This window comes from Pundamilia nyererei, unplaced genomic scaffold (assembly GCF_000239375.1).
Source record: "Pundamilia nyererei isolate P.nyererei 1_Seehausen unplaced genomic scaffold, PunNye1.0 scaffold00022, whole genome shotgun sequence".
Taxonomy (NCBI): Eukaryota; Metazoa; Chordata; class Actinopteri; order Cichliformes; family Cichlidae; genus Pundamilia; species Pundamilia nyererei.
The window spans coordinates 347,769-373,574 of NW_005187423.1; the positions used below are offsets into that span (position 1 = coordinate 347,769).

Consider the following 25,806-nt stretch of genomic DNA (forward strand, 5'->3'; position numbering starts at 1 on the left):
TTTTTTTTCAGACATTTTCAGCTTGAAACAAGATCATGCTTTACAACAAGTCCAGAGCAACGACTTCTAATTCACTTTAAGTTAATAATATAGCCTCTATCACAGCTATCCAGCCAGTGACTTGCTCGTTTGCATTTGCCTCTCGGGGCACTGATATGGGGTTGGAGGGCAACATCTTGAAGCAGATCTTTTTCCCCAGGTCTTAGTGACCCATCTGCTACCTCAGAGGTAACAGCTGCTGCTGCCTCTCACCAGGACCCAGTGGAGAGAGCACCAGCTGCGCTGGCATGAACAAACATCTTTGTCATGACTGGCTGAAAAGTTTCAGTGTTAATCTCGGCTTTGTTTTACTCTGTGTCTTATCAGTGTGTTCTTTCAGAGGAGCCATGTTTGCACTGAGGGAGTAACCACCAGGTTTCAACACATCTTTCAGATAAAATGAGAAGTGCTGACTGACACAGCAGGCAGGTCTGTTTCTCGCTCTGTTTGTTCTCAAGTAACACCTTGGCGACAGGGGAAAGTGGAAAATGGTTCTCCGTCTAAGTGCAGTTGTTATGATTAAGGATCCAAATTCAGAGAAAGAAGAGGTGCTAATAAGAGATGACATGATATCTTCAACATCTCATTCATCCTCTCAATGATCACAGGACTGAACCGAGATTGATCTCACAGCTACTTCTGGTTGTCTGTGCTAGAAATTTGAGGAAGGTGGAGAGAGAGCTCATGCAGAGCTCTATGATGTCATTAGGATATCAGTTAATAGAATAAAATAAAATACCTAGAAGAGGTTGGAAAAAGAGGGAAGAAAGTCCAGCTCCTCCATTCTGTGGAATCTGGTTTCCGTGCATGAAATCCTCCAATATTTCCATCTATGGCTACACCGTTAAAGCCTGAAGTCATAGAAGTGGAAATAAGAAACATTTTATCAGCAAACTGTAATAGCAGCAAATGTGAAAGCCATTAGGCAGCATAATTACATTTCAGCCTTACTGCATATTGAAGCCCAGCTGATTATTGGCAAGCCAGTATTTACACCAGATATTAGCTACTTGCTCATGTATCAGTATAATTTATAACAGGGAATAAATGAAAAATTCTAAAGAGTAAAGAAGAGATGGGAGAAACACCCTTCAACCATATTATAAGAGTTGATGCTACACAGTTTGTCCACAAGAGGGCACCCTGCAGCATCCTTTTTGGGAACAGCCATGTTTGGAGACATAAACATAACATCCAGCTGATCCAAGTACATTCAGGCAAAGCATAAATATAGAGAAATCTGTAAAGGGAAATCCATTTATGTGACTGAATGAATAAGCTAATATACTGGAATATTCTACTGATAAATTATGTTTTATTTTATTATTGGCCTCATTATGTTGACAAGTTAAACAAATATCATAATTTCTGGGCCACAGCATGAAGTGGAAATCCATAAATATAATATTTGTGATTAAATTATTTATATATATATATATGTACTTTTTTTTTTAATGCAGCATAAGGAACAGAAAAGTATGCTTTCCTTTTCCTCGTCTGTTGCCTGCCTCTATTCGTCCCTCAGATGTTGCCCTGTGGTGAGCCTCTTAGTGTTGAGGAATGACTAGGACCAGTGTGCAGACCTCATGCCTCAATAGGAGACCAATCAAGTGAAGCTAAGCTCATTTGATATCCTGCAGCAAAAGGAGGTTTTCATGCAATGCTCTCTTCTACTTGTTTTTTTTTAAATTACCCCTGGCATTCCCTAACATTTGTAGGAAAGCCAATAAGATATAATATTCTTTATAACTGTTTGGACTTTAGTTCCATGCAGGTGACAAATGTTTGAGAGCAGAGTGAAACTGCAATGCTCAAATTATTTCTGACATTATCTGATGGCATTTGGGAAAGAAACTCAAATAGTGGCTTTAATGGCTGGATAATCTAAAGGCAGGCAGGAAAATGTAATTATAGTTACATAAAGTATTTACTGTATACTGCTTACATTGCCTGATATAGACAAATTAGAAGATTTTCATGAACTAGATTAATCTTTCAGCTCTGAGAGAGCACACAGATGCCAAAAGCTACTTCTTTCATCTGTGAAACCTCTGAGCACAACATGATCCAGATGTTTCTCTTCTTGACATTACTTGAAAAAAAGTATCTTGTGAGGCTTTAAGATTACTTAAAGGATTTTTTTTAAAGTGGGCCTTAAAATAACTACCAAGTTCTCATAGAAGCACTGAAACATGAGATTCTTGCAGTAATCATTCCTCTTGTTCAAAGTGGTCATTAAAACCTCCCTAATCTACGTTCAGTGGCTATTTGGTACAAGTGATTCCAACATTAATCTGAAGCTAGTGGATGTTTTACAATTGTTTTGGGGTTTTTTTTTATCATATAACATCAATTTTCCACTCTGTCGTTGCTCACATAGGTGTGCAAGACAGATTTGTGCTTCTATTTTGTAAAAATGTAGCTTTGAACCTTCATGGCTCGTCTACAATCACCAGCCACTCGGCAAAAGGAGCAAGAAAATAATCACACTGCTGATACTGAAATGCTTTTATATAACTCTCATTAGAAAGCCAAAATGGGCTACCCTGAAAATAGTTATATGTTTCATCACAGCTGCACAAAAATTCTTTATATATATTGAAGTTGGGGGTTTTTGTTTTGTTTTTTACATCCCAGCACATCTGCCACTTTTCACATAAATAAAAGGCTCCAAAGATAAACTCTGCCTATGGACATATGATGAATGTGCATTTGTAATGTGAGTTCTTGCCATATAATCATTCCTCGCTCACACTCTAATATTTATAGCATATAACTGAAAAGATCTTAATGCTCTGTTTATGATACAAAGGGAGATAGTTAATCTCATCACAAATCTTCCTCAGCACACTAAGTCCACGGGAACTCAAGAGTCATGACTTCACACTGTTACAATGCATGCTGCTGCTGCTGGACTCAGTTTGATAAGAGGGAACATCCTGGAGCAGATTGCCACATTTAGGCACAAAGAATTGTTTAATAATGTAGATACTTGGAGTACAATACTGTGGTAATGTTGTGTTCCAGCACTTTAGTGTATATATTGAAGAAATATTGAATATTCTATAAATGTTTTAGATAAAAGAAATCTTAATATTAGACAAAGATAACATTTACAAAATGCAAAATGCTTTGTTCATTTAGAGAAAAAAGTTATCCAAACCTACCTGGCTCTGTGTGGAAAAAAGTCATTACTTTCTCTCTTCTTTGCAGAATTGTTTTATTTTGACCACACTGGAAGGTTTTCAAGCATAAATGGCCTGTTTAAGGTCCAGCACCATGTTTGACTGTCGGTGTGATGTTCCTTTTATGAAATGCTATTAATTTTATGCACATGTAACTCAAACCTTCCAAAAAGTTCAGCCTCTGTCTCGTCAGTGCACAGACTGTTTTCCAAAATGTCTTGGGGATCCTGAAAATATTGTTTTTTGGCAAATGTGAGTCGAGCCTTTGTGTTTCTTTTGGTCAGCAGAGTTTTCAGCTCTCACCATAAGTTCACTGGCATCCCAAAGAGTTACAATGGCTTTGAAAGTCTTCCCAGACCAATAGATGTGACTGATTTTGCTTCTCAGCTGTTTCTGTCATGATGTGCTGCCTTTAGAGATCTATTAGTCGACTTCACTCCGTCAGACAGGCTCTAACTAAGTAATTTCTTTAGTCAACAGTAACCAAAGTAACGTGAGTGTTGCTAGTGAAATTGAAATAAGTTAGGGGGCAAATACCTTTTCCCTACACTGCACCTGTTAGGTGTGTTTATTTTATTTTATCTGACACTCTGTTAGATTTAGACAACTGACTTTGCATGCGTGTACAAGAGGAACCATTTCATCTCTGTTTTCCAGTAATCCTAACAAACTTGATTTTATCCAGAGGCATTGTTAGGACAAAACATCAGTGACCTGAAACTGTCCTCATTTTCAACCCCACTTCCTGGCATGTGGTATTTGTGCTATTTGACTTTGACATAGCAGCTAAGAATAGCTAATACAATTTAAAATGGGGTGGAAAAGGTCTGTAATGGGAATATTTTTTCAGTAGATCCTCCTTTTTACAGATATTCTTGTAATTTATAATTCTTAGGCTGAAGAGTTGTCCTTTATATTTTATAAATCAGAGGGTGTAAATCTGATTTATCTGCAAGCAGAGCCTTGATGCTGATTTAATTTATCTGCCTTTGACTAGAAGAGCTTTGGCAGTGATGTTTGGAACAATTTATGACTTAAGCCTGCATAACAGCAACTTAAAATATCAAAAGCCTTGTCTACACTTACACTTCTGGCTTAACTCACATAGCTCTTATGAATATCCTGAGATAAACTGGCAATGCACCAAGAAACACATTTTAACCTTTTTTTGTGTGTGTCTGACTCTGAGCACTTACAGTGTTACAAAACACTTATTGCATTTTTTAATACCCTCCTCCCCTGCGCGCGCACACACACACAGTCACACACACCCATACAAAATAAATATCTCAACAAAATTAATAAGAAGAAGAATATTGACACATTGTGTCAAATGTTGCATAAGAAGGGGAACATGGGCAGTGAAGAAAGACTAATTAGATGGAGTAAAGTGTGCATTAGAGCACAAGATTCAGGGAGGACTGAGGAGGATTATAAGTGCCTTTATTTACTTATTGGCTAATTTTACCCCAGATGTAGATAGACTAATGTTGGGTGTTGGTTTTTTAATTATTATTTTTTTGTAAACTACTGAGTATATGATTGCTTATCTGATGAACTACAAAAATCCATGCAGTAAATGTGAATCTCAGGGGATTCACATTTCACAACAAAAGTTCAACTAGAAGATGCACTTTTCCTCGGTTCTCGGGAGGATATAGGTGGTAATATACAATACATTTATAGGCGTTTTAAATTTAAAAGGGAAAAAACTGATAAAAGAAAACGAAATATTGTGAAGACGTGTATGACAAACTATCTAGAAAACGTTCCCGAATTTACGAGTTACTATAAATGCACCATAAATGGGCGGAGCCAGTTTGGCCCAATAGAAAGCCCCAACCAGAGACACGTTGAACTTTTGCTTTAGTAGACATGTCAGCCCCCAGTGCTTAGAAACAACTGATAATAAACAGTGTAGTTCCTTTGCTAGGCTGAGAACTCCAAAATGGTAAGGTTGCTGAAATTAAGTTATCGAAACGAGGTCGTGTCTGTGTTCCTCTGTGTTCCTCTGTGTTCAGACCCACGAGTAAGTCTATCTTGTGGGTTCTTCAGTTCGTGGCTTAGCAGTTAGCCAGTAACGCTAAAAGAGTAATTACAATCGTTGTCAGATGATTTCCCCAACCAGCCGCTGACTTTCTGTCGTTTTGTGTGCTATCAGGTCGTTGTTGACTCCGAGACTGCGACCGTTCTTCGTGTCAAAGGTCTGCTGGAGTTCAGATGTCAGCTGGACAGCACAGATGGTGTGTTCAGAAACGTTTTTTAACAATATGTCTAAATGTACACACACGTAAAGTTAAAACATCCACAGTCGTGGTAAGTGGTTTGCATCCATTCAGCTCCCGCATGAATGTCATGATATTTTGGGGCTTTTAATGATTTCTTGGAAGTGCTGTCTTCCGAGCACAGCACACATTTTTAAGACTTAAAAATAATAATAATTGTGTGTGTGCGCATATTTATTTGGGGGTTTTTTTCTACTAAACACAGAGTCAAACCCTGTGTGAAGTTCAAATAAATAAATACACTCATTTCATTTTTTTTTTTTAAATAAATGGAGATTAAGGTTCTAAAATGTATTTTAACTTGACGGGGCTAAAACCTGTTACCTTCTCATTTGAGATCATGATTGATTAATAAATTGTAGTTTCTTTTTGTAGTTGTGAAAGTCAAAGGAGCTCCATGAAAATCTAAGAATGAGAATTACAAATTTACACAAGCTGAGAAGTGTAAATCTCAGCTTGTCTCATGGAGCCACTTCATGGAGCCACTTCTAAACAACTGCAGATTCCATAATCATCACTTCAAACAACTGTACATAATTACATGTTATTTACATATGTCGCCACTTTGTCATGGTCTGGTAGAAGACTCAAACTATCACCCTTAGATTAGAGGAAATTAGTTAGGATGCTCAGGAACAACCCAGGAACGACCAAAGCTCAAACTTCCTATGAACTAGAAACTGCTGGAACACTAGCGTCACTGTCCACAATGAAGAGAGTTTTACATCAGCTTAGACTGAGAAAGAAGCCCTTGCTCCAAAATCGGTACCTTCAAGCTCAACTGAAGGACTATTGAAAATTTGTGGATTATGCTTTAAATCTGCGTCCGTGCCAGGAAACCAACCAGTTTAAATGAACTCTACCAATTCTGCCAAGAAGAGTGGTCAAATATCTAGACAGAATTATGCCAGAATTTTGTTGTTGGGTACCACGATGAAACTCACTAAGTGACACTTAACCAAATATTAGTGGGGGTCTATCTATATATTTGATCCCGTGTGGATTATAGAAAATGCAGTTTTTCTATTCATTTTTCCTGCTATAATTGAGTCAGACTAAATGCTATTTCAAACTTTACCCACATTACCAGGAATATAATTTCAATATACATGCTTGATGTAATGATGGCCTTCTAAGACAAAACCCCCAAACATTACTTTGGATGTCCTCATTTAGAAGATATTTAGTTAACTAAAGTAAAATGTATACATGTGTAGCCGTTTAGTGTACTAGAAACAGTAAATTCTATAACAGAGTGGCAGTAACTGGTCAAATGCAAATTCCAGAACTCAAGCCATACAAATCTATTACCCTAACGCTGTAGGAATGTTAAAGAGAAACGCTATTTTCTTCTTACAGAGCAGCTGGTGCGAAATGTCATCTCGAGAACGTTTGAGACTCTTCGCTCCCAGGTGAAATCTGAATCCTGTGTTCTGGCAGTGAGCGACAGTCCTGTTATTATATGGCCAAACAAAGATGCTTATGCCACACCTGAAGAAATAACTCCAAGTACACTATGTGAAGATATGCATCAATGGATACAGTAAGTACAGACATTATTACAGTGCATTATTTCTCTCTTGAATAGATTCTTCATCTTATTTTGTAAGAAGAAGGCTGACTGACATGCAAGAATTGAGACAATATCTTTGATTGTGGCTCATGAACAGTGGTCCCTTGTTGCACAGTGAGAGATGTTCAGAGTTGTGGACCACAGATAATTTGGGATGTAATTATAAAAAAAAAAGTCTGAAATTTTAGGACGACTACCACACACTAAAACTGTTGCTACCAACTAACCAACAGGAATACAGTCTTTAGTGACATATTGATCTGCATCTTTTAGTGGCTCGATGAAAAAAAAATCTAAAGCAGAATAGATGAAGGTAAAAAATGCGAAGCTAAAGTAGAACATTTAGTATCAGTATCTTGCCCGAGGATACTTTGGCATGCAGACTGAAGCAGCCAGGTTTCAAACTACCAGATACCTTCAGAGTAGACTCTATCCCTGAGCTGCAGCCACCCACAGCAAATTTCAGATATTATGTAAAATTTCAGACATCTGTGGTCATGTAATACATTTTATGCACTCCATACTACGAACTTTATAGGAATAAATGCATTCATGTGTTTGACACTTTGATTTGCGCTCATCTGTTTTAGTCTCTGTTTTGGTTTATAGTTTTAAATGTGTGTTTGTGTGTTTCCCTATATTGTTCTGGACCTCTTTTATTGTCATTGCTGTTTCTTTGTATTTTATTGGGCTATATTGAAAAGTGTGTGTGTGTGTGGTGGGGGGGTTGTTTTGTTTTTTATTTCAGGGCAGACGAACAAGAGAGTTCTGGGAAAAAATCATCAAAAAAGAAAAGCAAAAAAAGTTCGGTGGCGGTACGTATCGAATAATCAGCAATATTTTGTGTTCTGTGAATAATATGGAGCCATATTAAAGACTATAATCAGTTTGACAGTGATTTTTTTTTTAATTATCTGACCAATTTTTGTCTATAAAAGAAAGAAAGGAGAAAATAGCACTGTTTCCTGAGCCCAGTGTGATGCTTTGATCCAGTCTAGTCACAATAGTCCATATCACAGTGACAATACATGATAAAAGTGCTGACACAGTAGAGCAGGCTCAGTCCTGCTGCCACAGGCCAGGCATGCTCTGTCTTTGTCAACCTGCTGTTCACTGCAGATGCGACTTGAACCTATGCCACTGGCTGATTGTTTCAGCTTTCATCATAACGGTTTTTTATGTCTAGTTGTCTTTATGGCGTTTGCGTTTACCTGTGAATATAAATTCACTCTTATTCCCTTTCAGAGTGTCATAAACCTTCGTCTGATGACGGAGGTGACAAAGCCAGGCCCCCTCTCAGCCCCCATCCTCACCAAAACAGTTCTGAAATCCCACTTTGTGAGTGTGACTCTTCCACTAGACTGTGTTGTCTGCACCGGCCGCAGCGATACAATCAAGGAGTATGTCTTTTATACAAAACATCTGGTTTCATACCACTAACCAAAGCTCGTCTCTTACAGTAATATTACTTTTTGTTTTTTTTATTCTGGTATTGCAGTGCCTGCGAGCAGCTAATTGAGGCACTAACTCATCAGTTGTGTGAGATGGAGAAAGTGACTCTTCAGAACATGAAGGGAATGACATTACTTGTTCCTGAACCGGTCCACTTCCTCCTTCCAGAACCAAAAGGACTGGTGACTGTGGTTTATCCAGTAGGAGTGCCTGACAGCCAGCTAGTAGCACAACGTAAGGTTAGTGTCTTAACATGTGCTCAATCATCCAGGTAAGGAAATCCCAAGAAGTTGATTCACTTCATCTGGATGTAGAGCTCCGTCCAGATGAACAGAATCAACTTTTTGGGAAAGTAAAGTAAGAACCGCAGACTGAACTTCTATCATCATAGACATATTAATCCCAATGAGTTCAACTTGTGCTTTCTTGTTTAAAGAAAGGACAAAAAGAATGAATGACCTTTCCTTGAAACTTTATTTTGTCTGAATAGGAGCTGCATCAGCAGTTTGAGCTACCAGATGACAGGCCTTACTTCAGAAGAGCCAACGCTTACCACTTTCCCAATGAGCCCTACAAAGACGGTTATCTCCGAAACCCTCATCTGGCTCTCACGCACCCTACCCTAGATAATGGAAAGGTATATCTAATTACTTATTTTAAATCCTTAACAGTATTCTACTCATTTGCAGAAATAGATGAACACAGCAAGATTTTTTTTTTCTTTTCTCAAGGTGTATTTGGTCCAGGGGATCTACAGCTATCACCACTACATGCAGGACCGTGTAGATGACAATGGCTGGGGCTGTGCTTATCGCTCCCTGCAGACTATCTGCTCTTGGTTCCAGCAGCAGGGTTACGTAGAGCTGCCTGTGCCCACTCACAAGGAGATCCAGCAGGTAGTTGCCCTATAAAATATGATCAGAGTACAAGATATACCCACATTTCCTCTTTTTTTTACAATGTTATCAGACATGTCCAAGCTGTCTGGTTCTCTGCTTTCCAGGCTTTAGTGGATGTTGGAGACAAGCAGGCATCCTTCGTCGGGTCACGTCAGTGGATTGGATCCATTGAGGTTCAGGCTGTTCTGAGTCATTTGCTAGGGCTCACTTCCAAGATCCTGTTTGTGAGGTGGGATTGCATTTCTTGTGAATGATTATGTGTTTGTGGATGATTTTAATATATCTGACAACTAATCTGCCTTCTCTGTAGTCAGGGAGCTGAGCTGGCGTCCAAAGGCCGAGAACTGGCCAACCACTTCCTCACTGAAGGAACTCCAGTCATGATTGGTGAGCTCACTTTCAAACTGTTACAGTTACATTAATTTTATGACCTCACAGAAACTTTGTTTTCTTGATATTTTTTATGATAAGCCTTATTTTTATAATTCATTATCCAAATATAGAAAAGTTACCTCACCGCAAAAACCCGAAGAGAAGCAGAAGCCCACTATCATTCCCAGGATTTTTTTGTTTGTTTTGTTTTAATTGGCAGCTTATTGATTTTGGATTTGGTAAAGAAGGGAGTTCATTATAATCAATAAACTTCATTTCCATTACAAAGTAGTGGAAATTTGTCATGAACTTTGCTGTCAGTGCATGACAACATAAAACTCACTATAAACACCACATATAAACATTAAAACTTTTTTTTTTAAAGTCACATCACCACAAAAACTCAAAGAAAACCAGAGCCTGCTATCATTTCCAGGATTTGTGCATACAGTCATCTTAAGAATTTTACTAATTGGCCCAAAAATATGAATTGTACTCTATTGATTATGGATTTGGAAAAGGAGGGAGCTGACTATTTTCAGAAGCTTGTACTGTTGATAGCTAACATAGACAAAGCTTGTTCAAACTTACATTGCTGTTTGCTCTGTGTTGCAGGAGGAGGCGTTTTAGCTCACACTATCCTGGGTGTGGCTTGGAGTGAGACCACAGGGCAGATCCGCTACCTCATCCTAGATCCTCATTACACTGGAGCAGAGGACTTGCAGGTTATCACAGACAAGGTAACGGAAAAGCATTCACACCGCCAGCAATTCTCAGTCTGAAAAGCAGGTTCCCACACACTGTGCTGATCTTGGTGTGGCTGTTATATTTCCAGGGCTGGTGTGGCTGGAAAGGACCTGACTTTTGGGATCAAACTGCGTATTATAATCTGTGTCTGCCTCAGAGGCCGAAGGTCATCTGAGCTCCCTCAGCCTTCCAGATGGATCTCGTTTCAGTGAATCATGTTCAGAAATATGGAGGAGCACTCTAACTCGCCTTCTTTATGAACACGTGTCAACTTTTGCAAACTGAAGTAAAATGTGTTATTACTGTATGTAAAAGGCTTTGGTTTTGGTTGAGTCCTGCATAAATGATTAACTTGCAGCTACAGTTGGAAGTAATGTTTGTACTGAAATAAGAAAATAGTTGTTTACTGTGCTTTCATTGTTTGACATAGTTTAATATAACAAAGGCTCATCAATTATATCAATTATGCTCAGTTATATACGTTGATCTTACTTCATTTCAAACAGTTAAACAGTTTTCTCATTGCCTTTTGTTCCTGGTGGACATATGAACCTACCATGAAAGATGGAGTCCTTGCTAAAATGCCATAACGGGCAAAACACTCATTGGTCACTTTATTAGGTATACCTGTTTAACCACTTGTTAATACAAATATCTAATCAGCAAGTTGCATAGCAACAACTCAATGTATTTTGGCAAGTAGACATGGACAGGACGACCTGTTTAAGTTCAAACTGAGCATCAGCATGGGGAGGAAAGGGGATTAAAGTGGTTTTATGCCATGATTGTTAGTGCCAGACAAGTACAGAGAACGGTCTGAAAAAGAGAAATTATCCAGTCAGTGGCAGTTCTCAGAGTGAAAGTATGTTGCTGATGCCAGAAGAGAATGATCAAACGGCTTTAAGTTGACAACCAAGATATGCAGAAGAGCATCTTGTATGTGTTGAACTTTGAAACAGGTGGATTGCAGCAGCAGAAGACCACACTGGGTGCCACTTTTGTCAATTAAGAGCAGGAAACTACAATTCGTGCAGGCTCACCAAAATTGGAAAAAATAAGTTTGAAGAGTTTGATGTCTGCTGCAACATCTGGATGGTAGGGTCAGAATTTGGTGTAAATAGCATGAAATCATGGCTCCATTCTGCCTTATGTCAATAGTTCAGGCTGATGGTGGTGTAATGGTGTGGGGAGCATTGCTGCTGACCATGTCCATCCTTTTATGACCTCAGTGTAATCTTCTGATCAATACTTCCAGGATATGAACCAAAATCTCTCAGGAATGTTGCCAGCACCTTGTTGAATCTGTGCTACAATATTACTATTTATATGATAAATAATTAGTTGGTGTAGTCCTACATAAGACGACTAAAGAACAAACCTTACATCACATTGTACAAATATGTATTCTGTATTCATTTGGAAACAAGTTACAGTTGAAACAGAAAGAAATTAACTCTGTTTTTAATGAATAAAATACATTTCACTGAAACTAACCCTCAGTTTGTAGGATATGCAGGTATTCGTGTTTAAAAAAAAATGGTTAATGAAAAAGTTATTTGTGGAAAATGGTCCTTCTTCGTAACTGAAGTTCCAATATTAGCCAGGTGTCACAGTCAAATGGATGGTTTTCTTTCAAAGAAAACAGAGATTTATTAACTTTTTTCATCTTTTTCATACTAAATTTGCAGTTACTTATGCCTTCATTGTCTGAGTATGGGACAAATAAAGAACCCCCCCCCTATTCAATCCTCATTTCTACCCATCCTGCATTGGCATGTAAATTATATGACAGTGACCAGTCACAGGTTTATACAACAGATCCCCCCGAGTGCTATTGTCCCAGGACATCGGCATTTCATTAGTGTGTGTCACTTCTTGGTCTAATTATGTTATTAAGAGTAAAACCATGACAAATTGTGATTTCAGGGGACGCGCCTCCAGATAATCCTCTTCTTGGTAATGGAGATGCACTAGGGGGAGCAGTTACTGTCGTATAATGGATCCCCAGGAGAAACTTAATGACCTCCCATCTGTTTGTCTCCAGTATCTGTCTCTTGACATGTTTCTTAAGTAGGTTAGAAATTTGTGCACAAAGATAAAAACACACAACACAGGGCAACTCTCTTTTTGTTTGTTTTCTGCATAAAACAGACAGTAAGTTGAGTGGCCAGATTGCAGGAAGTAAAGTAATTTTTATTGTCTATAAAGAACAAAACTTATAACCTCAAGAAAAAAAGGTGAAAAATATAAAACATGAAGAGACATCATTGTATTAAGTCATATTTTAGTAAGTAGACACGCATAAACAAATACAAGGGGCAGGAAGAGTAACAAACGATAAATAAAGGATAGAAATCGGAATAAAGGTGATTCAAATTCAAGTATATTATATGTCATATACTCTGTTGTCCCAGTGTATCAGTTGCATCAGTTTTGTCTTGTTAATGCGCATGTTTTCTATCACTCAAAATCATGAGAAAGAAATAATACAATATAAATTAAGTTTACCTAATATTACTCAATAAGAAACCATTTTGTAAACTGTATGTTAACTGAATTTTATCCCAAATACCTTCAAATATAACACATAGTTATTGTTAGATTCAGTACCAAAAAATAAATTTACTTTTGATCAGTTTAACTTACTTTGACTGAAATAATCGGATTTAGCAAATCAGCGGCTGAATTTTCGCTGTTATTGTTTTTATGAAATAATCAAACTCTGATAACCCTCATAACGATAAAATGCTGGAGTCGACTGCTTCTCTTAATTACTGCAGAGATCTCCTAGGGCGACCGTTGCCAGGAAGTGACGTTGCGTAGTTACCAGGCACCGTGTTACTCCAGCTTTAGCCTGCTAACGCTAAATTTGTTTTTATTGCAGGTTTGCTCTGTATTTATTCTGATTCCTGACATTCTTTCTTAAGAAGAAACTTAATTCTAACGTGAAAACGGTGTGTCGTGCCTTCTTTCGTTGGGTAAGAGAACTAAGATATTCTTGGAGCTTAAGTTAGCTAAACTAAACGAATTGGATAAGTTAGCTATGTTACTATTAACGTTAGTTAACTGCCAGGCTTAACGTGTGTTGTTTATGGGTTAAAACACATGTGAAAGCATTATACCCACCGCATTTTATATTATTGTAGTAATGGAGATTGAAAGTGTAGGTAAACAGATAACCAATAGTGTTAGTGTTTTGGAGCTTGCTACACACTGATGGATAGATTACACAACAGTTTGCTGTTATGCCACTTTAAGCTAAATGAAACCCGGTCTTTGCACTGAGGAAAAGTGTTGAAGAGGCCACTCTAGGGGGACCAACAAGCGAAATGTGGGGCAAAGATTTTATTTATATGTGACAAAGCTTGCTAAAGCTACACGATAGTATAACATGTATTATCTAACCTCAACAAAAACACACACACACACACGCACAAACTATGCAGATGTCTTTTATTGACTGACCGTTACTGTATCTGACACAAAGGATTACATACACATCACTGGCCTGAATATCTTGGTAATTTGGGGCTTTTAATTAATTTTTGTGGACTGTTCTTTTTCCAGGGTAGAATGATTGTACAGCTACATCTTTAATTACTTTAGTATTGGGTCCATAAGTTTGAATTTAATTTGGATTCTCTAATCCACACATCGTCAAAAGTATACATGTAGTCTCAAGTGTATACATGCACCCCTACTAATATTTGGTTAATTGTCCCCTAGCAAGTTGCGCCTGGAGCACACATCTTTGGTAGTCATCAGCAACTTTCTGGCATAATTCTGGGTGTGTAGTCCTCTGTCTTTAGTATTCCATCCACTTTGTGTAGTGTGCCAGTACTACTGGCAGCACAACAGCCTCGGAGCATCATGCTAACACCACAGTACTTGACAGATACTACAGTTTGAAAGCCTCACCTTCATGCTACCAAACATTCCTCTTGTCCTTGTAGCCAGCTAGCTCAGTGTTGGTCTCATCTGACCATAAAATTTTTCTCCAGAAGGCATTTATTTTATTCCTGTGGGCAGCTGCAAATAATAGTTGAACTTGAAGGTTTTGATGTTGTAACAGGGGCGTCTTTTTTTCATTGGTGCCCTCTAATAATCCTTTAATTGTCCCAAAAGGGGAAATTTGGTACATGGTCATGTAAAACTCTCTTCACTGTAGACAGTGGCACTGGTGATCGAACAGTTTCCAGTTCATGGCAGGCTCAAGCCTTGCTGTTTCCTAGGTTGATAATGAACATCCTCACACAATTTCCTTTCACTTGATGGTCATACAGCAGTTTGAAGTGATGATCTTCAGTTCTTTAGAAATGCATTCAAGTTCTGTAACTTGTGCATATCAACATTTCTCCATCGTGTGTTTTCACTGAGTTCACTGGACTGTCCTATTGTTCTTGTTCTTGTTTTCATGGATTTATGCAGTGTTACCTGTTTTATATTGCAAAAAACCTTTAAAATTCTTAACCTTTATTTTGTATTTCAGTATGGATCCTTGTTTGCACATGTCTGTTTAAACCATGTTTCTTGTGAGGATGTTTGTAAGCTAGAACCACATAAAATGTGGAACATTGTCTCAATATGTGGGACAGTGGACAAAGGATAAAAATGCTGTGCAACCCAACATAAAAAGGGACACCTGGCCAATCATTTCAGTCTTTGAAAGCAGTCACTCTAGCAGGTTTTGCTAAGTTGTTAGCTGTTATGTTAAATAAATGGGTTAAAAAATTACTATTTAGGTATCTCACATTACATCCTTACAGGTGTGCAGAGGGGAAATTGCCATGTTCAACCCCAGTGAACTGGAAGGTGAAGTGGATCACTCGTTTTTCGACAGCGATTGTGCTGAAAGCAGCACAGATGCAGAACATAAGGTGAAGAAAGGTTTGAAGGCTGAGAAGAAGATCTCAAAAGCACATGATAAGTTACATGCAAAACACAGAGAGAATTATCGTGGCGATCTGTCATCAAGGAGTGATCAGACAAGAAAACATCTAAAGCAAGCGGAGACCTATAATAGGAGCAGTAGATCATCCGTTTCCACTACATCGGATAAAATCAGCAATGAAAGCAGTGATAGTGAAGATTGCGCCAATTTAGAACCTAAAAGGTCCAGTAGAACATTCATGGCTTTACTGGCTGAAGCCAAAGAGGTAGATAATACAGATGTTTACATTCAGAGTCCAAAAGAGACCAAAGGAGAAGCATTACCATTCAGTGCCAGCTCTAAAAGGAGAAATAAACAATCTCCTAAAAAAGTAATAAGAAATTTGCACAACCAAAGTCCTTCAGCTCCTCCAAGCAGGTCTGAGAGTCCTTCTCTTTCATCGACTGAGACCAGCACAGATGCAGACTCTGAGGGCTCCTATAGCAGTAGCAGTCACCAGAGCAGCTTAGAGTCCCCTGCCCTCCCGAAAACAAGTGCAACTTCTTCTTCATGTCCAGGAATAAGAAGGACCAGAGTAGGCTCAGCAAGGCCTCGTGATTTTCCTGTTCTCCATACGGCAGACTCAGATGATTCAGTGACAGATGTGACCCCACTCTCCTCACCTGACACCAGTCCTCTTCAGTCACTGGACTTGAATGTCACAGAGGTCGAAGAAGAAAGTCATAAAGAGGAGCAGCCGCAGCAGAGTGTGCCCTCCAGTGGTCTTAGAAACATACAAGATGATGACTCAGATCAGGATGTGGATGAGTGTGAGTATGGTTGAGCTTTACGTTATAATAGTTGTATTTCTAAGCCCACATGGAGTTATGCCCTAGGCCTCTTTTCACAGCAGTCATTTTGACATGTCGTAGAAGTGTAAATAGATGTTTAATTGGTTAAAGGTATTATGGGAACATTTCCTTTATTACGCCACACTCATTCCAGTGAGACAGCATGCATTACTAGGGACAAGGCCATAATTAACCTACAAACACATTTCAGAATAGCGGCTATGAAAAAGGTCCATTGATGTGGTGAAAATGACATAAAAAAATTTGTTACACTTAAAATTGCAGTCTAAGTATAAAAAAACACTTCAGTCCCAAACCTGAAAAATAGGAACTGTTGCATCAACATGCATTTCATTAAAGATTTTAGCTGGTAAGTGTAGTGTAAGCTTTATATGAGCTTCTCTCTCTCTCTAAAACAGAAGTTTATTTCTCCTCCGTGAGTTCAGTAAATCAGCTTTTTCCCCAAAGTAATTGTAACGTGTATGAAAACAGTTGTCCACACAAAGATTTGTGAGTTTTAGTTGAATTCTGCTTCACATAAAAATCTTTTTCAAGGTTTTCTCTTTTAGTTTCAACATACTGCTGTTTTTCAAAATGTAGCTCAGAAGGGGTTTGCACAGAGTGTGGTTAACATTGCAGAGCAAGCTCTTTTGAACACTGATGAAGAAATAAAGTGCACAAAAAGATTCCACTTCACTTATTTGTGACTTTTCAAAATGTACATGATGGAGGTTGCAGAAATGTAGCTCAAGAATATGGCTCTTCAAAAATTCAGTTTTTCATATCAAAGAACCCAAACTTATATAAGCAGCAGAAGTAAGTACAATTTTATTTATACAGAGAAATTCACAACAAAAATGCTAAAACCTAAAAAACAAAGACTCAAAAACAAGTTGGAAAAAGATGCGTTTTTAGCTGTTTGCAGAGGATGTTCTGATGTACTGATGTTTGACCTGAGCATCAGTACAACAGAACATTTTCCACCACTAGCACAAAATGTGAAACTCAAATTATGATACAACTGTTTGTTTTTCCTTTCAGGCTCTCTCAATTTAGAAAGTCAGCTTGGAAGAAAACTGGTCTTCCACTATCCTGGAGGGAGAAACAGGAAAAACTACTCCTTCAGCAATGAAGAGGTTCGGCGCATTGATTTAGAGAATCAGCGACTACTTCGCGAGCTGTCTCGCCTCTCTCCGGGTCCCAGATCGGGAAGCGCACCAGTGAAGAAAAGCCACGGGGCAAGTAACTCTCCTCGAATTCGCCTCACTCACAGTGCAGTGAACAGGCAACGAGAACAGCAACGGATTGAGCGGGAGAACCTGGTAAGTTTCACTTCTTGGGTCAAAACTCAATCCTTGATTTGCTTAATTGTTTTGATAATAGGCGGTCTTAATAGCAAGAGAAACATTTGTGATAAACTGAGTAAGAAATTAATTTGCTTTTGTGTTTCTTTGTCTTTTGCAAACAACAGAAGAGTTTCACCAGGCGACAACTCTTCACCCACTAATGTATTGAATTGGATGATTCCCCCCCAACTAATTCTAGTATGTAATGTTGGGGAAAAAATTACTCCTGTGTCCTTGCAGTATACTTATAATCTGTAGAAAGAAATTCCAGTTTTCAATCATATAAATATATTTATCCATCCATCCATTCTCTTCCGCTTATCCTTTTCAGGGTCGCGGGGGCACTGGGGCCTATCCCAGCTGTCATAGGGCGAGAGGCGGGGTACATCTAACTGTTCTTCCCTCTCAATCAACTTTTGCTAGTGTAACATATTTTTGAATTGACTTTCAATTGCACAGCAGCATTAGCTGCTATAATAGCATTGTTATATTGCTTTCATGTTTGTTTTTCTTCAACAAATTTTTAGAAAAGATAAGAAAATGTATTTTCTTATCTAGTTTTTCAAATATCTCAAAATGCTTATGGTTGAAAGCAACTTTCTTCAATATGGTTTTGAGGAGAAAGACTGTAAAGAACAACACCCCTAACAGAAGTTCTCAAAACTAAGAAAGATAATTATTAACATGAGTGGATATCAAAAAGAGCAGAGAGATTTAATGTTGCTGTGAACAGGCTTGTCACTCTGCGAGAGATCATGTAGGTTAATAATATGTAAATCACTCAAAAGTTAAGATGTAAGTCAGAAAAGTCCCAAACAGAAACCTAAGGACTGGTTTTGAGGTTTCATAATTCAAATGTAATAATTATATTTCTTTTCTTGTTGGATCTAAACGTCTATAGGTGTGAAATTAATAGAATAAAAATGACTTTTAGTTTGCTAGATAGGGTCAGAGTGGCATTATTTTTTGTTAGGGGACGTCTAAATAAGTCTTTTTGGGTTCCTGTTCTAAAAACAATCTTTTCTTACTGTATTTTAAATTCTTAAAGAGACTGTAAATACAACATGTAACTATAGAAGTTGACTTTTCCCACTAGACTTGTTACTCAAGTTGGTAATTTCCTTGAAAACCAGTCTACATGTTACTGTATTGCATCCTACTTTTTAATTATTTACTCTTTTTTTTATGTTTTTTACGTTGCCTTTAGTAAACTATTGAAGAAACATAAAGAAAACATTTTATGAAAAAAAAAAAGAAGTTTCCTCATAAATACTTTAAGTAGAAACAGAATAGAGAGAATAAAGAATAGAGATGTTTTGATTTGAGTTTAGCGTCAGTCCAAGAGTGCCACCTCTGCAAACGTACATGGAAAGACTTGGACAGATGGCAGCAGGTGGCAGCCAGCAGCAGTGCCGCAGACTGACATTTGACAGAGTTCAGTCTCTGCAGCTTTAGTCTCTCATCCCATATATTGACTTATCTTGGCAACATTTTTTATGTCTACATGCAGCACAGTTTCAAAAGAGGAGATGGGGAAGTAAAGACATATTAATTATTGGTAGCCAGCCAAGGCACTGGTGTTACTAAGTGAAAACCTGACTTCTTTTCTACTCATGTGTTCCTGTAATAATGATTAGATATTTTAAATTGATCCCTAATGTTGCTGCTATAAGCCAGAATGTTTCTATGGTTTTAAGAACAGACTGTCCTCTCTCTTGAGCCCATCTCTCTGCGTCAGGAGTGCTTTTCGCCTTCTCTATTCTTAGAGATTAGTAATTGAATCTGCCCGTGTGATCAGTGTATACACCCCACACATCACACATGTAAGACACCTCTGGCAACCACAAGTAGTACCACTTCTGTGTATTTCAAGTGCTAGTTTACCCTCTACACATAGTATTCTTTCAAAAAAATTATATACACTAATAATAACAATAATAATAATAATGATAATACAATGGGTACATTTTCATTGAAGATGTCTCCTGTAATGCAAACATTAAAAATATAGTAGGTGGTAATTCTGGCTGTATTTAGAAGCCTGCAGTGCCTTTTCATGCCCTCTGGAAGACTTTTGATCTTCAGCACGAAGGTCTGGTGATGCTTGAGCTTTTTCCTCATCACACTGCTTCATATGGAGCTTTTGTTCACTGAGAGATTACAGCAGACCCTGCGTGGGAGTGCATGCGTGACACTGATTTGCCTCATGCTGTTTTGTTGGGGTTGCTGTGTACCTTTCGCAAAGTCCTGGTGCACAGCAGTTGGTAAATTGTTGACTGGTAAGTTTGACTTATTTAATAAAATAGTGACTTATTTGTAAGAGGTAGATTGTTTTAAAATACATTTTAGTGTATGTGCTGTTTTTTTATGTATTCATTCTAGCCAAGAGCAAGAATGAATATAATCAAACCAGTCAAATCAAATAATAAAAAAGTAATATTTAAAAAAATATTTAAAAAAATTAACTCTTACCATATATTTCTTTTGCATGGTGTTCATTTCAGGTTGTTTTATCTATATTTACTGTAACTGTGCTGCGTAGTTTAGCTCAAGAGTGCCACCCCGGTTTCATCTAAAGTGGACATACAGCACTTAAACTGTTTGACCACCTAAAAACAAAGAACACAAATATTTTAGAAATCTGTCGAAAACCTGTTTAAAACTTAAAATTGCTCAATTCACTGAATTAATGTTTAATACAGAAACAGCAGACTAGACTTCTCAAAGAAGTCTGAAATGAATCAAGCCTAATATTCAACTTTTTCTGCTGAGTATTGCAAAAAAAACCCCAAACAAATGGTAATTTAGCTTGTTAATGAAAAAATAATCATGTACTTTACTATTTGTTTCAGCTTTTTTTGTAAAATGGTAAATTTAAAAGTTCATGAAAAATAATTATTATATTTTAGACTTAAAAATGTTATTTTAATTAAAGAGCTTGCACACCAGCTTGATGTTGATTTAACCATTATCTAAACATAAAAAAATTATTTTTGCCAATTCAGTAGTTAATTTCAGGCAGCTTTGGCATAACCCTAACATTGGGTGGTGGTCTAATACTTTTGTTAAGCACTTCAAAGAAACAATCTCACTGACTTAATGTTTAAAAAAACAACAACAAAAAACAAACAAAAACCTTCACAAGTTGATTACACTAAACATCAGTGGGCCTGATGGGACGTATATTTGGCATCATTGGTCTATATCACATACAATATTACAAACTGTGTGTATTTTTTTCTGTCAGTACCTTAGGTCCAGTACCAAAATTTGAGTTTGAAATGTAGTTACCTCCCACAGTGGTGGGGGAACAGTTTACTTTTACAGTATTTTTGGAGTATTAATGAGGTAAGAATCTTTCTATTCCTCTCAGGCTTTCCTGAAGAGGCTGGAGTCTGTGAAGCCCACACCTGGCCTGAGGCGCTCAGAGCAACTGGCAGACTATCAGCGCCAAGCCGGATACCTGGGAGGTTCTTCATTTCCCATCTGCAGGTCCACCACAAAGAAAGATCGATCTAGCAGCAGGACTACCTCCGGTTGGTGTCTTACATCTTTGGTTGTTTTCCAACAATTTTAATTTTAAGTACTTTGGTTTAGATAACAGATATGTACCTTCTAGTACATGCTATATGCTCCTCCAGTTACAGTTTGTCATACTGCAATTAAAGCACAGCTGCAGAATATTAATAATAAATAAAAAACCTTTGCATGCAGACCTCAGTGTTTTTGTTCAACGAGCACACCACCTGCAGGAGTGTGTGTGGGGAGACATTTGGAGAAGCCTGCTGTTATTTGCTTGTGTTGCATTAATTAAGGTAGAAAAAGGCATTAGCATGTGGTACGCACTCATGTCAAACTGACGGCTGCAAATTTATCTCCAGATGGTTGCAAAGACTGGATTAAAGAGAACGAGAAGACTGTAAGAAGCAGCTCTTAACACTGCTATGAAATGAATTTCATGGCTCAGTAACTGACAAACTGTTTCTCCTCTTAACACCTTTTTGTCTTTTTAATGTTTGTGTTTCATTGTTGCTTCCTGGTGTTAAAATAACATTTGAAATAATTAACCAATAACAGATTCCAACTGTCATAAAACACGTGTGTATGTGTTTGCCTGATTGTTTTTAAATAAAATTTCAAATATGTACATATTTTCTTAGCAGTGTAATAATGGTTTTTAAAGTTGTGCTATTTTATGATTAAACTGTAATGATAAGCCTGTAATCAGAGAGCATGTTTCTGTTATCCACTCAGCAGGTCCCAGGTCAGTCAACTCCAGGGCATCACTCCCCTCCACTGACTCCAGCAGCAGACCTTCACCCAGGTCAAAAAAAACAGGTGCAGCGCGGGCAGCATGGTGCTAAGAGCGCTGTTTAACATTTAATCTGCTAAAATCTGGTTTCTGTTATCCATATTCAGTTGATATCTTTGCATCACAAAATATTAAAAAAGGAACAAAGCTCAAAGGTTCTTGTCACATAAATGTGTTCAGCATACTTTCATCTGGCTTAATCAACTCTTCAGTGATTTTCGTGTAACCATGCTTATCCATTATAAACATTTTCTTTGAATCTGAAATATGGTATGTGTGACTTCCACAGCAGTGTCGCAGTACCGAAGTTAGCTGCACAAGCAGAAGATATTGTTTTGTTGAAGGTATAAATGTACAAATTATTGTTTATTATGACTGAATTTCAGTTCCTATAAATGTAACCTTTTTTTTTAACATTGCTTGATTAAATGGGATACACAAAAAATTGTGTTTTTAAGTTATTTAAAGGTTTACTTGTTTATATTTATTCTGTTTCCTGTTAACTAAAGCTGTTTTCCCACCAATTAACAGTGTACTGTTTTGCATCTTTAAAGATGCAAGTTTTGTTCAAATCATTCTTGCTGGAAGATGCATTTATTAGCTTTTATCATGGAAGACAATCGATGGGACAGCAGAAAAAAATGGGTGTAAATAATACATTGAAAAGTCGCACTTTGCTGCTTCACTTCTGAAGCATTGTGTATGTTGGCTTGGTGTCCATGTGGGGAGTTAAACAGAAAATCTAATATGAAAACCAACAAGACTGTGACAACAGTGCATTCATCAAAAAGACTGGACTGTTAGAATAATACGTTTTTATTCTTAATAAAATAATTTATGAGGATCAGAGTGGTCACAGCATAACACATGGGTCTCCTCAACTTGCTTCACAAACTTACTAACATGGGAAGCATGACCTGTAGTGACATCATCATGTGCGTCATCACAAAATCTCCACCTGCTTGACTTTTACTGAACGACTGCCTGTTGGCATGTCCTAGATGGGATATATACACTTTTGGTTCACCCACCCTCCTTACCTGGGCTGTCATACTGTAGACGCCCACACTGTAAATTCACCAAGCTGTTATCACTGTATCACCAGAAATAAGACTTAAACAAAGTAAAGGGTTTCCTTAGGGATTGGTTGAAAGTTTAGTATGCAAACTTCTTGAACTCATCGTAAAGCACCAGCACAAAGGCACCACCCATGCCTCTGATCACGTTAGACCAGGCACCTTTGAAGAAGGCTTTTGGTCCCTCGTCCTTGATGATTTTCTTCCAGCAGTCGATTGTGCCCTTGTACATGATGTCAGCTTTGGAAATAAAAAGAGAAGAAGACAACAGACATGAATAATGTTGCATAATGCCCTCACATGAATGCTTAATAACTGTGCAATAACTGGGCCAAACGAATCGAACATGGTTTCACCTCCTTTGCGTCCAGACTGCATCATCATACGACGTCTGACTGTATCGAAGGGGTATGAGATGAGACCAGCTACAGCAGTGACGGTTTGGGCGATCATCCAGCTGACGATGATGTGCGTGTTCTTGGGATCTGGCAGCATACCTATAAGAAGCACAAGTTAAGTCACCCACGTGTAAAATGCACATGTACACTGTTAATACATTCTAGTGTAACAGCTGTGCGCACCTTTAGCCGTGTCGAAGCATCCAAAGTAGGCCGCTCTGTAGATAATAATACCCTGCACTGACACGTTGAATCCGAGGTAAAGACCCTTGAGCCCATCGGTTTTGAAGATCTTGGCAATACAGTTTCCAAGACCAGTGAACTCTCTCTCTGCTGTGCCCTTGCCGATGTCTGCAGCCAGCCTCGTTCTGGCGAAGTCGAGAGGATACACGAAACAGAGCGAAGTCGCACCAGCGGCACCACCAGATGCCAGGTTGCCAGCGAAGTAACGCCAGAATTGTTTTTTTTGATCCACGCCACCGAGGAAGATCTTCTTGTACTTGTCTTTGAAGGCGAAGTTGAGGGCTTGGGTTGGGAAGTAACGGATGACATTGGCCAGGTTGCCTCTCCAGAAAGAAATGAAGCCCTGTTCCTTGGGGATTCTAACCACACAGTCAATGATTCCCTTGTACTGTGTTTCTGCTGTGATCTGCTTGCTGGCATGCTGGACCTGCAAACAAAGCATAAAAGTTCTGTATTGGACACACGTGTGCCATAGTTCCATGTAAATGTAAACCTTGACACGACAGGGACCATTTTTCTAAATAGTATGCAATATTTGAGCAAAATTTTAATTTTAAATACATCATTTTGGTATTTACATAATCTTAGACTACTATGTTTAATATTCTCCGGACAGACATCATGTAGTTGTAGGCCCAGCAGAGGCACACTCCTGTCACTTGAGACCTCACTGTGTATTAGATTACACACTTCAAGTTAAATTTAGCAGTCCACTTTCACTGACTATTGCAGCGGTCATCTGTAATAATAATAAAGGATTAATTAACTTAATAAAAGCACAAACAGCATGATGAACTAGCTACTTATGGTCGTTTTTCTGCAACGCTTATTAGGAGGGCTTGCCACCCTTACTGTCACCAGAAGAATTCTGCGTAACTTGGCGCGTAAAACTATTTCCACATCAATCCATGACCTCTCACGTGCCCACTGGCATTACGCACGAGACCAAATGAGTCCAAAGGGCCATTTCTTTCTTGAAAAACAATTCTTGTGTTGCATTTTGTGTTTGAGTTATCGCAGAAGCCCCACAATTACGCACGCTTTACGCAGACATGCGACCGTGCCAGAGGCAGCAGTTGGTTCAGTCATTTTACCTGCAGCAACAGCTTGACTCTCTCAATGGGAGCGACAGCTGTTTTGGAGATGGCAGCGGCGATGCCACCGGCCAAAAAGTCTTTCATAAAACTAGTCACCGCGTCCGACATGATTGGTTGTTTCTTGTGGAGATCCGAGACTTCTGACTTTTCCAAAAGTGGCCAAGATCCTCAAGGAAACCCTACGCTTCTCCAAGTGGACGAGGCACCCCCATGTGTCTTAATATATGCGGGGCAATTATCGCGAGAATCTTGAGTGATGGATTTACAGTTGGTCGAACAGATAAACGAGGCCGAATAAATTTCCGAGGTTAAAGTTCAACTCGTGCGCCATGTTTCTGAAGTCAAGAGTCGGCCTACCCGGGGACGTTTAAAGGACACAATGTGTGTAATTTGATAATTATTAAAAGTCAGATGTCACTAATCCTTATGATGGAGAAGTCCTTTATCTAAAGTCCGACTGGAGAACAGCTTTTGCATTCTGTCTACACACACTTGTGGGGTTTATTGAGTTTCCAGAAAACTGAAAAAAAATCTGTCTTTATTAGAATAATATTAAGGTAACAATTAAATTTCATAGCGTATTAAATGTGTATCATGACTTCAACCCCAGTATGACATTTACAGAGAGCTGTGTACTCTGTAAATCTGTAAATCTCATGGTGTAATTTTTATCCAATGACTCCAGTTGCTAAGGCCTCGGGAAACCTAAAATAACATAAAAGAGATTTTTATCTATCTATCTATCTATCTATCTATCTAAATACAATCTGTTCTAGGACAGGGCAAGTGGATGGAACACATATTTACTGAAAAAAAGAAGAAGATTAGAATGATTTTTGTATCTTCACACTGGCAGTTTTGTCACATATTCATTTATGATAAATACAGGGAGTGCAGAATTATTAGGCAAATGAGTATTTTGTCCACATCATCCTCTTCATGCATGTTGTCTTACTCCAAGCTGTATAGGCTTGAAAGCCTACTACCAATTAAGCATATTAGGTGATGTGCATCTCTGTAATGAGAAGGGGTGTGGTCTAATGACATCAACACCCTATATC

General features: G+C 38.3%; 3 protein-coding genes across 6 annotated transcripts; 2 read left to right on the forward strand and 1 right to left on the reverse strand.

Annotated features, from left to right (window-relative positions):
- Window positions 1–5,061: 5,061 nt before the first annotated feature.
- Window positions 5,062–11,028, forward strand: ufsp2 (ufm1-specific peptidase 2). 2 transcript variants are annotated; one of them, XM_005726790.1, is made up of 12 exons: window positions 5,062–5,175; window positions 5,386–5,467; window positions 6,869–7,052; window positions 7,831–7,897; window positions 8,328–8,482; window positions 8,581–8,773; window positions 9,025–9,171; window positions 9,266–9,430; window positions 9,538–9,662; window positions 9,744–9,820; window positions 10,421–10,545; window positions 10,641–11,028. In XM_005726790.1, the coding sequence occupies exons 1-12, from the start codon at window positions 5,173–5,175 to the stop codon at window positions 10,725–10,727; spliced, it is 1,410 nt and encodes a 469-aa protein (XP_005726847.1). In that variant the 5' UTR covers window positions 5,062–5,172; the 3' UTR covers window positions 10,728–11,028. The 2 variants fall into 2 exon arrangements, with proteins under 2 accessions (XP_005726847.1, XP_005726848.1); XM_005726791.1 differs by lacking the exon at window positions 10,641–11,028 and having other exon boundaries at window positions 9,748–9,820; window positions 10,421–10,484.
- Window positions 11,029–13,344: 2,316 nt separating this feature from the next.
- cfap97 (cilia and flagella associated protein 97) lies at window positions 13,345–22,376 on the forward strand. Of its 3 annotated transcripts, none has more exons than XM_005726792.1 (5): window positions 13,345–13,530; window positions 15,319–16,252; window positions 17,315–17,595; window positions 20,993–21,155; window positions 21,874–22,376. In XM_005726792.1, the coding sequence occupies exons 2-5, from the start codon at window positions 15,340–15,342 to the stop codon at window positions 21,981–21,983; spliced, it is 1,467 nt and encodes a 488-aa protein (XP_005726849.1). In that variant the 5' UTR covers window positions 13,345–13,530; window positions 15,319–15,339; the 3' UTR covers window positions 21,984–22,376. The 3 variants fall into 3 exon arrangements, with proteins under 3 accessions (XP_005726849.1, XP_005726850.1, XP_005726851.1); XM_005726793.1 differs by having other exon boundaries at window positions 21,877–22,376; XM_005726794.1 differs by lacking the exon at window positions 21,874–22,376 and adding an exon at window positions 17,745–17,817 and having other exon boundaries at window positions 20,993–21,057.
- A 352-nt stretch (window positions 22,377–22,728) lies between these two features.
- slc25a4 (solute carrier family 25 member 4) lies at window positions 22,729–24,955 on the reverse strand. Its single transcript, XM_005726795.1, has 4 exons — window positions 24,743–24,955; window positions 23,589–24,075; window positions 23,364–23,504; window positions 22,729–23,247 (listed from the first exon to the last, which is right to left on the reverse strand). The coding sequence occupies exons 1-4, from the start codon at window positions 24,851–24,853 to the stop codon at window positions 23,087–23,089; spliced, it is 900 nt and encodes a 299-aa protein (XP_005726852.1). The 5' UTR covers window positions 24,854–24,955; the 3' UTR covers window positions 22,729–23,086.
- Between the last annotated feature and the right edge of the window lie 851 nt (window positions 24,956–25,806).

Excerpts from the sequence above, each read along its gene's own strand:
- slc25a4 (XM_005726795.1), bottom strand. The coding sequence starts at position 24,853 with ATGTCGGACGCGGTGACTAGTTTTATGAAAGACTTTTTGGCCGGTGGC. Across the intron at positions 23,505-23,588 it reads ATGCTTCGACACGGCTAAAG|GTATGCTGCCAGATCCCAAG; the intron begins GTGCGCACAGCT and ends TGCTTCTTATAG. Across the intron at positions 23,248-23,363 it reads GCAGTCTGGACGCAAAGGAG|CTGACATCATGTACAAGGGC; the intron begins GTGAAACCATGT and ends TTATTTCCAAAG.
- cfap97 (XM_005726792.1), top strand. The coding sequence starts at position 15,340 with ATGTTCAACCCCAGTGAACTGGAAGGTGAAGTGGATCACTCGTTTTTC. Across the intron at positions 16,253-17,314 it reads AGATCAGGATGTGGATGAGT|GCTCTCTCAATTTAGAAAGT; the intron begins GTGAGTATGGTT and ends TTTTCCTTTCAG. Across the intron at positions 21,156-21,873 it reads TAGCAGCAGGACTACCTCCG|CAGGTCCCAGGTCAGTCAAC; the intron begins GTTGGTGTCTTA and ends TTATCCACTCAG.
- ufsp2 (XM_005726790.1), top strand. Across the intron at positions 8,483-8,580 it reads CGCAGCGATACAATCAAGGA|TGCCTGCGAGCAGCTAATTG; the intron begins GTATGTCTTTTA and ends CTGGTATTGCAG. Across the intron at positions 9,172-9,265 it reads CTACCCTAGATAATGGAAAG|GTGTATTTGGTCCAGGGGAT; the intron begins GTATATCTAATT and ends TCTTTTCTCAAG.